General features: G+C 39.0%; 1 protein-coding gene across 1 annotated transcript in view; it reads right to left on the bottom strand.

Moving 5' to 3' along the window:
* The window catches only part of PLCL1 (phospholipase C like 1 (inactive)), a 297,889-nt gene that overhangs the window by 35,022 nt on the left and 245,775 nt on the right, over window positions 1-17,092 (bottom strand). The window contains exons 3-4 of the mRNA XM_024206998.2: window positions 16,875-17,078; window positions 4,534-4,609 (exon numbers count right to left, since the gene is read on the bottom strand). Of these exons, the coding sequence (XP_024062766.1) occupies window positions 4,534-4,609; window positions 16,875-17,078 (280 nt within the window). The remainder of the gene's footprint in view (window positions 1-4,533; window positions 4,610-16,874; window positions 17,079-17,092) is intronic.

Here is a 17,092-nt window from a genome sequence, read left to right as displayed (position 1 = left end):
TTCATGGCTCGGAAGGAACTCAACAGAGACGAAAGATACCTGTTTAGCACAGTGCACCAGGATTTAGATTCACAGCTTCTCATTAATCTTAATAGGAGTCATAGAGAAACAACATAGCACTTCACACTGATAAATTATTTCATAAACTCTACACTGCCTATCACGGGATACGATTCTTGCAGCCTGTGGAACAGAAACTTTGAACCTCAGCCTCTGGAATCCTGTTACATTTCACTGCCAGTTTCTGTGGTAGATATTTGTCTGATCCATTGCTGTCCATAAAAGTTCAGAAAGTCTAAGCACACACTTCACTCTTCAGATGTGTATTTAGTCATGGAAGTTAGAGATGGAAAACCTCTTAATGGGGCCATGTAGGCCAGTGGCTCTCAAGGATTTTCACACTGTGTGACATTTCCAGAGTGTAAGCAAGGGTTAAGGGACAAAATGAAAACAAACCCACCTTCATACAGTGAGTGTGGCTGCTTGGTTACAGCCCTTCAATTTGTACCTATGTTGTTAATTTCCTCTCCTAGGAAATTTTACTTTCATTAATACCAAATCACCCCATAATGCCTGCAGTCCCCACTACTCTAATAAATCAAGCTCAGTTTGCAGTTGTTTGGTTAGTCTTCCTGTGTGTTTCCTACATCTCCAATTTTGGTGTCATTCCCTCACTTGAGCTCTTCTGAATTGACAACAAAGAAGCATCCAACAAGGAATGACACAAAACTTTGCAGAGTGTGCAAAGAGGGGCTAATTAATTAATTATTTCTGCAGATTAAAAAAGCCTTTCGAAAGCCCGAGAAAATCCTGGAATGGACTTGAGCTACAGGAAGCATCATTGCCAAAAGACTGATAAATGCTTCCTCCATGACTGAAGAGGCCTTGCGGAACACCAAGAAGGATTATAGATGACACTTTGGGAGACTGGTCCTGGCTGGGCAAGGAGACTGGGAGCCAGGGGCAGACACTGGGAAAAGGAGGGGGTACAAGTTGGAGAGGAGAGGACAGAAAGGGTCACATTTGGGCGGAATGGGCAGAAAAGTCTGTATCCACTAGAGAATATTCCCCTCCAGAGCCTGGAGTGGAAACCATGATTTCTGAGACTCACCATTCCTCTGCTGTCAGCACATATCTGTGAAACCCACTGGCAATGTCTCTCATCCCCTGCTAGGGATGGTCCACATAGAGCACTACAATCTATTACTGCTATCAGTTATTCTGTTAGCTAGCTGAGGTCTGGGCACTGGATCTAAAAGTCCCATTTGATGACCAATGTAGGTTCTAACATGATGCCAAATGATACAATTTTTTTATTTAGTTTGCTCTTCAGGAAATTAAACATACAAAACAAAAAGCCCTCTATTAAAAGAACATCATTACGGTTGCAAAGTCAAGCACGCAGAAGTTAGGAAGTGTCTATGTAACCTTAATTTGGCCCTCTTGTATGCATTATGATAGTCTTTAATTATATGACCATACACTATTTTTCCACAGGACCCTGCCTCATTCAGGGCATAGGATGGACCTGCTCTGGGGGTGTATTTGGGATTTTGTAGGAGGAGATTTGCCTGTAGCACTTATGTTTCATTTCTTACAGACGTTGGGAAGTGTGTAGTAAAGAAGCAGGCAATTGCAGGAAGACAAAGGATGGTCTCATGGTGAAGGCAGTTGAATGATGCCCTGAGAATTGGATTCTATCCCTACCTGTGCCACAGAGTTCCTGTGTGATGCTGGACAAGTCACTGAAACCAAACTTTCCACAGGTGCCCACTAACTTTATTTCTCATTTTCTGGGTGTCTCACTTGAGACCCTGGGGTCTGATTTGCAGAACTGCTGAGCACTCATAGCTATAACTGAAGTCAATGGGAGCTGTGCCCTGAATATATATATATATATATATATAGTGCTAAGGACTCTGAAAAACCAGGTGCCAGGCCTCTAATATTGGACACCAAATGAGTGGATACTTTTGGCCTTAAACTGCCTATGCCTCAGTTCCCCAGTTGTAAAACAGACATAAGATCCCCTCACCTCACAAGGATGTTTAGAAAATTAATTCATATTCGTGAAGCATTCAGATGCTATAGTCATGAGCGCCACAGAAACGCCCATAAGAAAATGAATAATTCTGTCTTCAGAGCAAGGTTTGAACAGTGTGCAGTAAATAACGCCTGGGGCCACACACTGAATGAGGAGAAAACAAAATACTGGACAGCTGCTCATTCAGTAAGCACCACCCAGTCTGTGTACTGAATGAGGCAGGGGGTCCTGTGGAAAAAATGGTATTGATCATGTAATTAAAGACTGTATCGTAATGCATACACGCTGGGGGGAGAAGGGGAATTAGAATTGCACAGGCTGCCCTGGAGCGGTGAAAAGGGAACTTGGGCAGAGTGGACTATCAGATCCGTGAAATGCAGTAGGAAATAAGGGTCTGACTATATTGCAGTTAGACTCACATGGCTGGCCCATGTCAGCTGATTCGGTCTCCCGGGGCTCAGGCTAAGGGGCTATTTAATTGCAGTGTATATGTTTTGGCTTGGGCTGGAGCCCAAGCTCTGGGACCCGAGTTCAAATATATACACTGTAATTAAACATCCCCTTAGCCCAATCCAGAATCAGCAGACATGGGCCAGCCGTGGATTTTTAATTGCCGTGTGGACATACCCTACGGGATTGACCCCTCCTGTTTTACACACAGAGTTCACAATTATAAATTCATCACTAACTTCCACACTCTTTCTTTGATGTGCACAAGTAGCCCCTGGTAACCTCATTCAGAGTAAAACACAGGCACAAAGTGGGAGATGGATCCTAAGTAGTAGAGTAGTCAATGCAGAATCCACTCATAAATCACAACTGATCATTCCAGCAAAAATATTAGCTGTGAGCAGCTACGGTACATTACTCCAGAGCAAACCTGCTCAGTTCCACTTAATTTTCCACTCATTTTAAGGCTATTTTTGAAGTCTCTGGGCCCCATTCTGTTTCTGGTTATTTCAATTGGAGAGGGTCCAGAGAAGAGCAATAAGAATGACTAAAGGTCTAGAGAACATGACCTATGAAGGAAGGCTGAAAGAATTGGGTTTGTTTAGTTTGGAAAAGAGAAGACTGAGAGGGGACATGATAGCAGTTTTCAGGTATCTAAAAGGGTGTCATAAGGAGGAGGGAGAAAACTTGTTCATCTTAGCCTCTAAGGATAGAACAAGAAGCAATGGGCTTAAACTGCAGCAAGGGAGGTTTAGGTTGGACATTAGGAAAAAGTTCCTAACTGTGAGGGTGGTTAAACACTGGAATAAACTGCCTAGGGAGGTTGTGGAATCTCCATCTCTGGAGATATTTAAGAGTAGGTTAGATAAATGTCTATCAGGGATGGTCTAGGCAGTATTTGGTCCTGCCATGAGGGCAGGGGACTGGACTCGATGACCTCTCGAGGTCCCTTCCAGTCCTAGAATCTATGAATCTATGAATAGAGTTATTCGAGATCTAGACTACAGAAAGTGAGAGAGCATCATTTCACACCTGTGACTTTCCTGTTGAGGATTTTACTGTGTGTATATTTCTATGATACTGGAAATAGTATTATTTTCTGCAGTCTCCTTCATTCACGGTTGTCCCAGCTTGACAACCCAGCTCAAGTGATGACTTTGACTAAAATATATATTTAAATAAACAAATCTCATGCCCATCTGATGGAAGCCACAATTCAGAAAGTTCACATGGGGGAAGGATTTTCTTTATGCTCTATGGAAATAATGAAATGTATATGGATTTAAAGATGTTAATAAAAATTAACATTTGTTAGGGACGCATTTGAAAAACAAAACAGTCTCACTGGTGGTTCTCTATGGCTGAAATAGGCTACAACCATAGCAAAGCAGTCAATTTTGAGTCTCAATTCTGGTGACCAACCACAAGAGTGCTGAAAAGTGATATGATTGTCACTCTACTGGCGAGGCCTGGAAAGAGTAGCCTGGATTTCAAGCATGGGGCAAAAGGCAAAAACCAATTTCCACCCTGCTCTTATATTAGGTGAACAAATCAGTAGAATGTTATTGTTAAACCATTCTGTGAAATTTTTCTCTATTAAAGATGGAGGAATTAAAGGAATTTATTACAGGGCATTAATTATATTGTTTATTTAAGGAGTGTGCGTGGCTCTGGCCCCAGTAGTTTACTAATCCAAAGGCCCCTTCCTGCAAACACTTATCACAGACAGTACTGTTTACTGCAGTATGTAGTTTTATTGAAGACTACTTATCAGATTCCAGCTGAAAGCAAAGACTACATTCAGTAGTGAGTGTTTGCAGAACTGGTCCCTAAGGCCTTGTCCATATTAGAAAAGTTGGAATGGTGTAACTGAATTGTAAAATGAGCATTTAATTGAAGGCCAAAGATGCTTCTCCCCTTTGTACTCTGCTCTAAAAAAAAACCTATGGCATGCTGTTTCCACCACCTTAAAAATTTGTATAGAGTTACAACAAGGTATAGAGTTACAACAATGTGTACAGAGAATACAACAAGGTTACCTGCTTTCTGACACTGAACAATCTTGTCATGAACGGTGTCTGCCGTTTCAATAAGAAACCTGCTCTCCTGAATCATCTGTCAGAAAACAAATGAAAACCAGGTTGCTATTACCAGGCTTTAGTTAAACATCTAGCTCTCAGACAAGTATTAAGAAGGTACCATTTAAAAAGAGCTCTGCTGGGTAAGTAAGACTAAAAAGATTATATCAGTCAATCATATCAGATCTCCCAATTCTGTGTCAAGGTAAATGACAGTTGCTCAGGAAATGTTTTGTTGCAGAAGTCAGAGAACAGCTGTTTTACATCAGTTAGACATAATTTTAAGCAACATAAAGGAAACAGGTAGTGTCAACAGAGACCAGAGCTAGCAGACAAACACTAACTTAAATCTACGATCGTATTTGAAAATGAAGTCTTTCTGTGCTTACTAGGGTTTTTATTTTATTTGAATGAAATGAAAGAATTAGAATTACGGCCCTTCAGCGTCAATACCTAGCAAAAACATTTATTGACCCATTAAGGGCCTTGATTCAGAAAGGTATTTAAGCCCATGTATAACTTTAAGCACTTGAGTAGTCCAAATAACTTCATTGTTTGTGTTTCTCTTTGGAGGAATTCAGATAAACTCTGCAGCTCAGGTCCAACTATAGTACTCAAGAGTTTAAAAGTTTTAACAAACAAATAAACCAACCAACAAACAAAAGTAGTTGGCTTCAGTGGGACTACTCATACCTTTAAAGTTATACATGTTTAAGTACCTTCCTGGATCTGGGCTGCTGGTAAGAGGAAAATACATAAACCAACATCCATCAGCCATGTAGAAAATGCTCTAAGCCTCTTTTCTTGCCATCTTAAGTGAAATCGCATTTCTTCTTTCATGCTTGCAAGCTTTCCAAAAAGTTTCAAAAGCCCAGTCAAGCAACTGAGTTGTTTCAATGCTAACTTTTGCAAAATTGTGAGATGTGGCATATATATCTGTTACAGGAAGGAAGAACATGTACAAAGATGAAATACATATGCTTGAATATATTCTTATTCTTTCTGGTATAAATCAAGAGTAACACCACTGAAGCCAGTCGAGTTAAAACAGCATAAAACTGATATAAATGAGATAAGAATCAAGCTGATAGTTTCATAGTTTTACATCCTGCTGTTACATAAGTTATGATATGCAAACTTGGCCAAAATGCTGCAACTGTGTTTTTTTTTAAATTCCTGTGTTCAACTGCGTGAAATATGAAATAATTTATGTCCTGATCCTGCACCATTCACATCAATGAGGATCTTGCTTCTGACGTCAGTGGGCATAGAATCAGGACTTTACAGAGAGGCTCAATGATCAAACATTCCCCTGTTCCTCTCATTCTAGACTATCCCATGCTGCACAAAATCTTACTTTCACTGCACACTTGAAGCATTTGAGCCTCCCATGCATTTTAGAGCTGCACCGACCACTGAGTATACGAGGCAGCATATGTGGGCAATTCACTTTTGATTTAAGGAAATTGTTTTGTCAAATAAAGCCTGCGATCACATGAAACCTAGCATACTCTACATCTGAGATAATATTACTTTTTTATTAAAAGTTATTTAATATTTTCAAATATGGAAAACAGTTGTCCTTACGCTCCTTTAGAATTAATAGTATGCTGAATAAGGCTAAAGATATCATTAAACTTAATATCCCTAAAGCAGGCGACAAAAAGGCTGGGGAGAGAACAGAGTTAAGTTTCTTTTAGAAACAAAACCAACAATTTATACTACAGTCTTGCCTAAAGGCTCAAATCAGGAGGGCAACCGGTTGTGCTAGGCAATGTACAAATACAGAGTATGACAGTCCTTGCCCTGAGGAGCTTATAATCTAATTTAAGAGAAGACACAGCAAATGGGTGTAACAAACAGTAGGAAGCACTGGAGAAAGGAGAACAAGAGAAACAATAACATACCTTAACATAGGCCAGATACAAGCACAACTATGTTTTTTCAGGAGGGGAGTTGGGCCAAATTCATCCTGGGTTTAATTGACAGTGGGATGATTTTGGCCCCTATGATGTTAAAATACAATGCAACTCATTTCAATAACAGAGAAATGCTTAAAAAGTATTTAAAAGATATTGGTAATTTATTATGTGTTAATGTTCCAATTAGAGATCGGTCTGAATCAAAATCCTGATGGCCCCAAACTTCCCAGCTAGCGCCTATCTATAACGTGCTGTGCCAAAAACCTGGATGTGTAAGTCTCAATTTTTATATTATACATTATATTATATGTTGAATTAGACATCTCTATATCTAAATAAACATATACAGACTATATCTAACACAAATATCTCGCTGCTTTGACATACGCAGGACACCAAGGAAACAAAATCCATTCTCCCCTGTATTCCTATAGAAGAAGAAAGCTTGATACAGCTACACAGGATAAAATTATTTTCTGTCAAAATATGCCTCCTGGACTGAAACTAGTTTCAATAGTCTCCAATGCCTTTCATTCTTTATTACTTGCTTGTTCATGCATCATGTTGATTTTTTCTCTTTGATTTTTTTCCTCTTTTCTTCTGGGAGAAAATGACCATTTCTACCAACCCTCTGGCTTTTCTACACCATTGCACACAGTAATCTTGCGTTAAAGAAGCCTTTCTGCTGCCAGCTAGGAATCGCAGAGTGTGGTCTCAACAATGGAGAGAGCAAAAGTCTTTCCAAAAATTGCACCTTACCACTGGCCCAAGATACAAAAGAAGATTTGTGTATTTTCATGGATGTCAAAGAAACCTGGTAGAATTTCATCAATAATACTCAGCACTTATATAGGCCTCATTCAATAAGGTGCTGAGTGCCTCCACTGAGGTGCTGAGTGCCCTCAACTCCAACTGGTTTCAACAAATGGTGTGGAGGATGCCCAGCATCCCACAGGATTGCCAACACACTGCTTTACAAATGATTGGCCTGTCCTCCAACTCCTACTTGGCATTAATTTACTAATCCTCACAACACCCCTATGAGGTAGGATTTAGATTAAGTACGGATATGCCCAATTTAAAATGGGGAAACAGCAGGAGAGAGGCTAAGTGACCTGCCCAAGGCAAATCTCAGAGATAGGCTTGAAAGTCCAGAATTCTTGGCTCCTGGTCGTGTGCTCTGATCTCTTAACCATACCTATGAGGCCTTCACATAGCTCAGCATCCCCTACATGTATAAATCCTATCATCAGTAAGACCTCAGAAAATTGCATTGATATGAATGTCCTGCAAGCCTTCAATTTCTATATCAAATTATGTAAACTATGAAAATTGATCACCATCTGCCACTGACTGCACCTCTTCCTAGGAGTTTATGGTAGGGTTATGCTCAGACTATCCAACAGAGATATCGAATAACAATTACAATAGTTTTCATGGGGAAAGCTACAATGAAATGTCAACTTTCCTTTACTGAAACGCCATGCAGAGCAGTCCCCAGCTCTCTTGATGCTGACAGTTGAATCTTGCGGCTGTCAACACCCCCAGGATAAAACAATGAAAACAGGATTGCATAGTAGAATTGAGCCTGTTAATGTTTGCAATCCTGTCTGTAATTTTCATGTAAAATTAAGCAGCCTTTGTCCCAGTGGAACAAACATGAGAAGGCAATTTAGATTTGAGAGCTTCCCCAATACACTTGATAGGAGGCAAAGGAGTAACTTCTCTACCGCTGCACTGAGGTGAAGAAGAAATAATCTTTAGTCTATAAAGTGATGTTCCTTTTCAGCAGTGAGTGTTTTTCAGAAAATATAAAATATAATCCATCAGGGTATTTACATGAATTGACTAATTTAAAATGATTTTTTTCAAAGGTCATTCATCAATCATGATATTTGGTGGGGGTTTTTTTAAATAAAAAAATTTTTATTGTGACATACCATGGTACATTCCAGACTAATGAGCAAGGATGGCACCCTGCCCTGCAACCTGGGGTGCCTTAACATTTGTTTGGATGCCTCCTACCTGGGCCACTCACAAACAGCCTTCAAGCATGCAAGCCACACCGTGAGCATCCGTGTTTAACTGCAGCCTGCCAGCCACACTTTGGCTCTCACCAGCCTTGGTTATACTGCAGGGTGACCGCAGCACACTGCTAGTCTCAGATTTCCCCCCAGAAACGTATGTTCTCGACTGCCCAGCCTTCTCCTGGACATTACAGATCTCTTGAGTCCTTTATTCCAGTAAGGGAATAATATGCACATAACTTGTCACCCCAAAAGGAGTTACCCAGACAATTCAACTTGAACACACTGGATCAGATAAAACACTAAAACAAGTTTATTAACCACAAACAGATAGATTTTAAGTGAGCACAAATAATGAGGCATAAAAGTAAAAAATGATTACAAGAAAAATAAAGCTAAGATGTTTAGTAATACCTAACTTATCAAACTATATCAGATTCAAGCACAGTTTCTCACCACATGCTTTCAGCAGTTTTACTGACCAAACCCTATAGGTCATGACCCTCCCCCCAAAGTCCAATGCTTGCTTCCTTTCTCGCTTCAAGTGCAGTGAATGTGATGGGCAGGGAGAGAAAGAAGGGTGTGTCTTGGTGTGTCTGACCCTTCCTTTCACAGTCCTGTTCCCCCTTTGAGAAGCATTTCCAGCTGGGAGCAAGGCAACAGGCAATCTGTGTAGAAGGGAACTTCATGCTGTTTCTTTGCTAAGATGTAGATTTTTTTTGCCCCTGACCCCTTTCCTTCCAAAGAATGGCCACTTATCAGGTAACGGTCCATCAGCCTTGTTTACACCTGGTTGAGGCATTAGCTTACCTTTGTCTCTGAGGAACTGGTTTGGCCACTCCCCAGACTTATCTGGAGAACATACTTTCAGACTCATAGACTTTAAGGTCAGAAGGGACCATTATGACCTAGTCTGACCTCCTGCACAACGCAGGCCACAGAATCTCACCCACCCACTCCTGTAACAAACCCCTGACCTATGTCTGAGCTATTGAAGTCCTCAACTTGTGGTTTAAAGACTTCAAGGTGCAGAGAATCCTCCAGCAAGTGACCCGTGTCCCATGCTGCAGAGGAAGGCGAAAAACCCCCAGGGCCTCTGCCAATCTGCCCTGGAGGAAAATTCCTTCCCGACCCCAAATATGGTGATCAGCTAAACCCTGAGCATGTGGGCAAGACTCACCAGCCAGACACCCAGGAAAGAATTCTCTGTAGTAACTCAGATCCCACCCTACCTAGTGTCCCATCACAGGCCATTGGGCATATTTACCGCTAATAGTCAAAGATCAATTCATTGCCAAAATTAGGCTATCCCATCATACCATCCCTTCCATAAATTTATCAAGCTTAGTCTTGAAGCCAGATATGTCTTTTGCCCCCACTGCTCCCCTTTGAAGGCTATTCCAGAACTTCACTCCTCTTATGGTTGGAAACCTTCGTCTAATTTCAAGTCTAAACTTCCTGATGGCCAGTTTATATCCATTTGTTCGTGTGTCCACATTGGTACTGAACTTAAATAATTCCTCTCCCTCCCTGGTATTTATCTCTCTGATATATTTATAGAGAGCAATCATACCTCCCCTCAGCCTTCTTTTGGTTAGGCTAAACAAGCAGAGCTCTTTGAGTCTCCTTTCATAAGACAGGTTTTCCATTCCTCGGATCATCCTAGTAGCCCTTCTCTGTACCTGTTCCAGTTTGAATTCATCCTTCTTAAACACGGGAGACCAGAACTGCACACAATATTCCAGAGGAGACTCACCAGTGCCTTGTATAACGGTACTAACACCTCCTTATCTCTACTGGGAATACCTCGCCTGATGCATCCCAAGACCGCATTAGCTTTTTTCACAGCCATATCACATTGGCGGCTCCGTCATCCTGTGATCAACCAATATCCAACGTCCTTCTCCTCCTCTGTTACTTCCAAGTGATGAGCTGAGCTTATGTTTATAAGTTCACATATAATGCTGTTATGTGCATTTTGCCACATTATTGATCAGCAAATTATGAGTTATTTAAATACCTCACAAAGCATACTTTGTACAAAGATTATTACAATAACGGGTAGGGTATGAACAAGGGGTACATTCTGTCACACTTGTCTTAGCAGAGACTGCCACAGCCATAATGGCATTGCCCTTCCCACCTACATTTGGTGCTTTTCAATTGCAACTCAATAAGACCAGAGGATCTAAGACTATTGCTCCAATGAAAGTAGCCCCCATGATTAAAGTTTCTATAGGAACTGATTCTGGGAGAAAGATACAAGTCCTTTGGTAAAATGCTTTTAATGGGACAACCTCCCCATATGGAAAAATAGTACAGGAAACACTTTTAAACTGAAGAATTTAAACTGTTCAGATTGATGGAACACGCAAGTGGTTAAGCCCCAAATGCAAGTTTGTATTTTGTAAGGCGGTGGAAGACATAAAAGCCAGTATGCACATGTTAAATGTTTCAACAAAATAGATTTTTTAAAGTTAAACATTGCTCAGCAATGATGGAAACAGGAAGGCCAAAATTCTGTTCATCTCATTCACCTGAACTGTCCCATTGAAACTAGCCAGGCTTCTTAGACTCATCAAGTTTAAGGACAGATCATCTACTCTGACCTCCTGCAGGCCATAGAACCTCACCCACCCGCTCCTGTAATAGACCCCTACTCGCTGGCTGAGGTACTGAACTCCTCAAATCATGACTCAAAGAATTCAAGTTATCGTGAATTCACCATTTACTCCAGTTTAAACCTGCAAGTGACCCATGCTTCAGAGGAAGGCAAAAAACCTTCAGTGTCTCTGCCAATCTCACCCATGGGAAAATTATTTCCCAACCCCAGATACGGCAGTCAGTTAGACCCGGAGCATTTCAGGAAGACCCAACAGCCACATGCCTTGGAAAGCATTCTCTGGAGTAACTCAGAGTCCTCCTCATCTAGTGTCCCATCACCGGCCATCGGGGATATTTGCTACTAGCAGTCGCAATTCGGCTACATGCCATTGTAGGCAGTTTTATCATACCATCTCCTCCATAAACTTATCAAGGATATTCTAGAACTTCACTCCTTTGATGGTTAGAAACCTTCATCTAATTTCAAGTCTAAACTTGTTGACGGCCAGTTTATATCCATTTGTTCTTGTGTCCACATGGGTGCTTAACTTAAACAACTTCTCTCCCTCCGTGGTAGTTGTACCTCTGATGTGTTTATAGTATGATAAGTAAGATTTGGTTCAAACATAACAGCACTATGGTATGTAGTAAATGGGAAGCAGAAAGCGAAACTGACAGTGATTGAAAAATGAAACTGACTTGTCTCATTTCACTGTCTAAACTGAGTGAAGAGCAATGACTTTAAAATCTAATCCACTTCTAGCCATTCATGTCAGTTAACTTTCCTTCACTTTTAATAAACTACGGTGCTAGTAAGATATTTATCTTAACAATAACACTTGAATTCTTTGCCCATTTAAATATTATGTCTTGTATGTATTAAGAGAAAATTGGAGAATCAATAAAAACAAAGGATTTCTTTTTAGAAACTACACTGGTACAAATTATTTCCTTGTTCTTTATACATTTTTCTGTAAATTGAAAAAGGGAGAGGAAATTATCGTGGCATCCTCACCAAAAAAAGTGAAAAATTAAAGCGCCACTCTCTCTGGGAAGATAAATGATACAGAGGGATAGTTCAAAAAAATCAAATAATAAATAGTCCAGACATTAAGAATAGAAATCAACACTAAAAAAGGAGAACTTTTTTTTTCTCTCTCTCTCTCTCCCCTTATCGGTGGAGTCAGGAGAGAATTTTGAGAGAAAAGCCCTGTAAAGTCTGTATTCTTGAATGCATCTTTGTCAATGAGGAGTTTTGCCCGAGGAGTGCAAGCAGAATCTTGCCCTCCCTCTTCAAAAATATAATCTATTGGTTGAACAACTGAAGTGCAAATTGAGCTAATGAAAATTTAAAAAGGATTTTCTCTTTTAACATCAAGCATTTATTGCAGGCATTTAGGACAAGAAACAGCCAAGTAAGTAATCATCTGCCAGCAAGCCTTGTAAGAAGTGGGGATATCTAGATGCTGACAAGGCTGGAAAAGGGATACTGTCTATTTACAATACCATGATATCTATTCCAATGTACAGCAAATTCAGTTTTCTATATGTTGAGCATACGCACAACACACTGTGGTAGTAAGAATGCCAATCAAGAATGCCGACATCATTTGGGAGAGTTTGAAATATACAAATCAGCAGAAATACTTGTTTTTTTGTTGTACTTTGATCATGTCTACGCTACAAAATACTGAAAGAAAGGCAACCTAATGGTATTCCATATTAAGAGCTCTGATATCACTCAGGCCCTATTTTGCAGGGAACTAATGGATGTGACTGGGGGGAGGGGAAGATAAACCAAAATAAGACTGGAGGAAGGAAAGAGAAAGATACACAGATGGAGAAAGATGTACAAACAGATGGATAGAAAAAAATATTGAGAGAAAATACAATAAGAAATCTAAAAATTGCTTTTACACACTACACCCATATCTAGATAAAAATATGCAACCAAACTCTAAAACCAAATATCAATACAAGTTTCCATACATAGTTAATATTCACAAGTTGGACCAAATTCTGCTTTAAGTTATGCTTGACATCAGTGTATTACAACATTTGCTTGGCAGTGAATACTAGTGAAGTTAGCCACCCCTCTCATTTTTATTTGTTCAGAGCTGTCTGAAAAATGATTCTTTGGTGCTGAAATTGCCTCAGTTGAAAGACAAATTTTGTTGGGAACGTCTGGAAAATCTGTTCCGCCATTTTTGAATGATGCAAGTGAAAAAGAGGTACCTGTCCCATTGGAATAAAAGACTATCACACTTGTAAACATACAGAAAATTCAAATAGAGCTGAAATTTGAAGGATTGCACATATTCGGGGCAGATCTTCATCTGTTATAGATCTGCATTTCTCCACTAACTTTAATGATTGATGCTGATCTGCGCCAGCTGAGGATCTGACCTATAATATCCATTTGGAAGTGTGTCAATGGCCAAGAGTCTGAATCTGAAAAAAAAAAAAAAAACCAACAACCACCCAAACTTGTGCATTTCCTGGCTTTTAAAAAATTGTTTAACATTAAAATTGCATTAACATAATATCTGCACATAAATTGTGTGCAATATATCTACTTACTCTTCACTAACATTTTCTCTGACATTATCCCCTTTCCCAAAAATCCCTAATTCCTCTCTCTTGAAAGGTGTTCCTATACTACCCCAGCCTTTCCTTTCTGAGCAATATCTGGAAAAAAGTTGCTTTTTTTTCATCTAACTAACGGTTCCAAAATAATTTCCCATACAGATGTTTGAATGCTGAAGAAGAGCATTCAAAAACATTTGTTCAAATTCCAAATGGCTTTTCAGTCAAACCATCTTTGTACTTATTATTTGTTATTCACAAACATTTGCACAAATGTTTGAGGAATGGGTTTTTTGATAGAAGTATTTGTATCTGCACGTGAGCAGGGGTATCTGTGTGCAAAAAGAGGATTTGTTTATTTATTATTTGCTAAATGTAACATTTGTGTTTAAAAAGCTTCAGTCTTCCAATCAGGGAGGAAAAACAATACCATGCGACTTAGGTGAATGGTTACCACAAACAGCTAACAGTTTAAATGAACTATTCACAAGCAGCCAGAGGCTCAAATTTGTTTGCATAAGCTATTTTCCGAATACATATGAATATTGAATGCAGACACAGAAATCAGAATCTTTTTTAGAACAATTCACAACTAAAAAAGTGCTAAATTACTTGTATAATTATTTGCAATGAACAATTCAACCATTTCTACTTTCCAGCTTAGCTTCTGTCACTTTCACCATGCTAAATATTTCCCTTTTAAATGTGATCAATGAACTTTTAAATGAATTTGACAGGTTCTAAAATGAGTTGCATGCTGCCCACCTCAAAGAAGATTGCTGTGCCAACCTTTGAAGAAAGTGAGCAAGCACAAGTATAAGTGAAAATGAAGAAATCCAGGAAGATTCCTATTACATGAAAAAATCTGAATTGTAGCTTTACAAATGAAACATTATATTATACCACTGTAGGTGGGTGATAATTAGTGATAACAGTTAGGGGGATCAATTGATCATATATAGTAATAACCAAATCTATGAGTAAACTTGGAAAATAAACAGCTATAAACCATGTTCCTGCATTTTCATATATTCTTCAAAATGGATACATTAATTTTTCTGCCAACACTTCATCTAAGTTTCTTGCTTTTAGTTGATTCCATCCCTTTTTCTACTTTGTAGATCTCTTATACACCCTGGCTTCCTTCAGAGGATTCTTTTTCTTCATAAAATGTAGAATAAAAGGTAAGTTCCACAAAACTATTGCAGAGAGGCCATTTTTTTAAAATGAAACAAATATGAAATTCTTCTGGGAGACTCTCTCTCAAACAATATGTTAAGGTAGCACAATTTGAAACATCCCATGTGCTTTGTTTCTGGAACTGTAACTCCTTTTCAAGGGTCTATAATAATTTAAAAAAACACCTAATTGTCCAGGAAAAAGCAAACAACCCACAGAAAACGATCTTTGTCTAGCATGTCTGTTGACAAAAGAACAATCCAATATAACAGACAGCTAATTGTTTTCAAGATCATTGCTACTGGTCTCAGAGCATCTGCATCTTCATTCACGTGGAATAGCCGAGCTGTCTATGCCCCATTAAACACACTGACAGAGTTTACCATTTTCATGAAAAAAAAGATATGTTCAGATGACAGGTTTACCCACAGAAAAAATACAACACTTGTAGCATTTTTTTAAAATCAGTGATTAATTTTCATAACATCCCATAACAGTTCAACTGTTAAAGCAATTATAAAATATACCTCAAACATAAGAGATGTGCTACATGAAGGTATTTAATAGACAACTCAGTGTTAATATGAACCAACTTTTTTGTGTGGGGGGCAAACGAGGCTCCAGCTGCGTAAACCCAAGAGTAGTCCTTTGAGATTAATGGACTACTTAGGTGAGTAAAGGAATAGAGCAAGTGTCTGCAGAATCAGTCCCTAAGATTTGAAATCTTCTCCATTAAAAACCTATAAAGGTAGCACTTTCAGCATATCTTTTATTAAAAACATACACAAAATAGTTTACATGGTGCTCTGCCAAAGTCTCCCTTTGTTTTCAGTTTTATGAATACGAGCCCTTTCAGTTGAGAACTGTTGGACAACAACAACAAAGATTGTCCCTTTCTGCTCTATTAATCTCCTTATCTTTTAATTTATCCCCACATGTTACTTGCATAATTTAAATTCAGAGTTCACTAAAGCTTTCTAGTTTGGGTTCGCTTTTGCCAGCAGAAACATACACTGGCTCCCATTTTTCACCTGACTGTCACATGGACTGACATTTCCTCTAGTAGAAAGAAATTTGTTAAGGTTAACAACCACTTCTCTATTAAAAAAGAACCACCACCGGAGTCATTACAAATGCCACAATAAGGAGGGGTGGCATTTTTCACTATAACTTCTTTCAACAGTTGAAGGCGTAATCCCCACATACAGACACTAGATTAGACTTTGAAATGTTAATGTTGAGATACATCGTTTACTCTTTCATCATGAAAAGACAACAGATTTCAATATTCTGCACATTGACACGATCTAAAAAAGAAAATATGTATTGAGAAAAACTTTGAAAAATAGGGACTTATTCTTTTTAGAAAGGAATTATATTTGAACATGTTAAATCATCAGCCTAAAACAGATGAAGTTGTGGGAAAATACTTTAGGGAAATATGTGGACTCACTAACCAAGATCCTTTTTTATTTATTTCATTCTGCCCCTTTCGTATGCTCTTAGTCAGTTTTCCGTTATGAAGACTTTCTAGACAAATTTTCCAATGGTTTATTCTAGTATTATTTGAAACATACCTTAAAACAAAAAAAGCATGAGAGCAAAAATACTGTCCGTTAGGATCTTGTACAATCTTAGCTATTTACTGCATAATCTAAGCTTTCACTAAAAATAATGAGTTGTATTAGTCCTTTCCACTGCTAAAATAATGCTTCCTGTACATCAATATTTTGCTACCCTGTAGCTCAAGCTTTGCAGAATTTTATCTCCAGCGATATAATTCACTACAATCAAACTGTAGGTAAGTGAATACAGACAAATCTATTGCATGATTAAGGGCCAAATCTTGCTTATCTTATGCATATGAATAGCCCCACTAATCTCAATGGGACCTCTCACAAGAGTAACAGAAGCATGAATTGGCCCACCATATTTCGAAATAACAACACCACAGTAATAAAAACACAGTTATAAAAGCTCATACCAGATCATATGCAGCCATAAGCTTTTTCTGCACATCAGGCATGGTCCCCAGAGGCTCCAGGTAAGGGAATGTATCTTTCATATAGACAGTGGCAGAGGGAGTATTGTCGCTGTTTATGAGCCGAGAGGACAAAGTCAAGATGCACTGCTTCAGACTGGCAATTGGAGGGAGTCCACAAAGCTCTTTAACGGACACAATTGCATTCTGTGGGGGAAAAA

The sequence above is a fragment of the Terrapene carolina genome, unplaced genomic scaffold (genome assembly GCF_002925995.2).
Source record: "Terrapene carolina triunguis isolate 2854851 unplaced genomic scaffold, T_m_triunguis-2.0 Scaffold62, whole genome shotgun sequence".
NCBI classification, from domain to species: Eukaryota; Metazoa; Chordata; order Testudines; family Emydidae; genus Terrapene; species Terrapene triunguis.
This window is presented reverse-complemented; position numbering and strand designations above follow the sequence as displayed.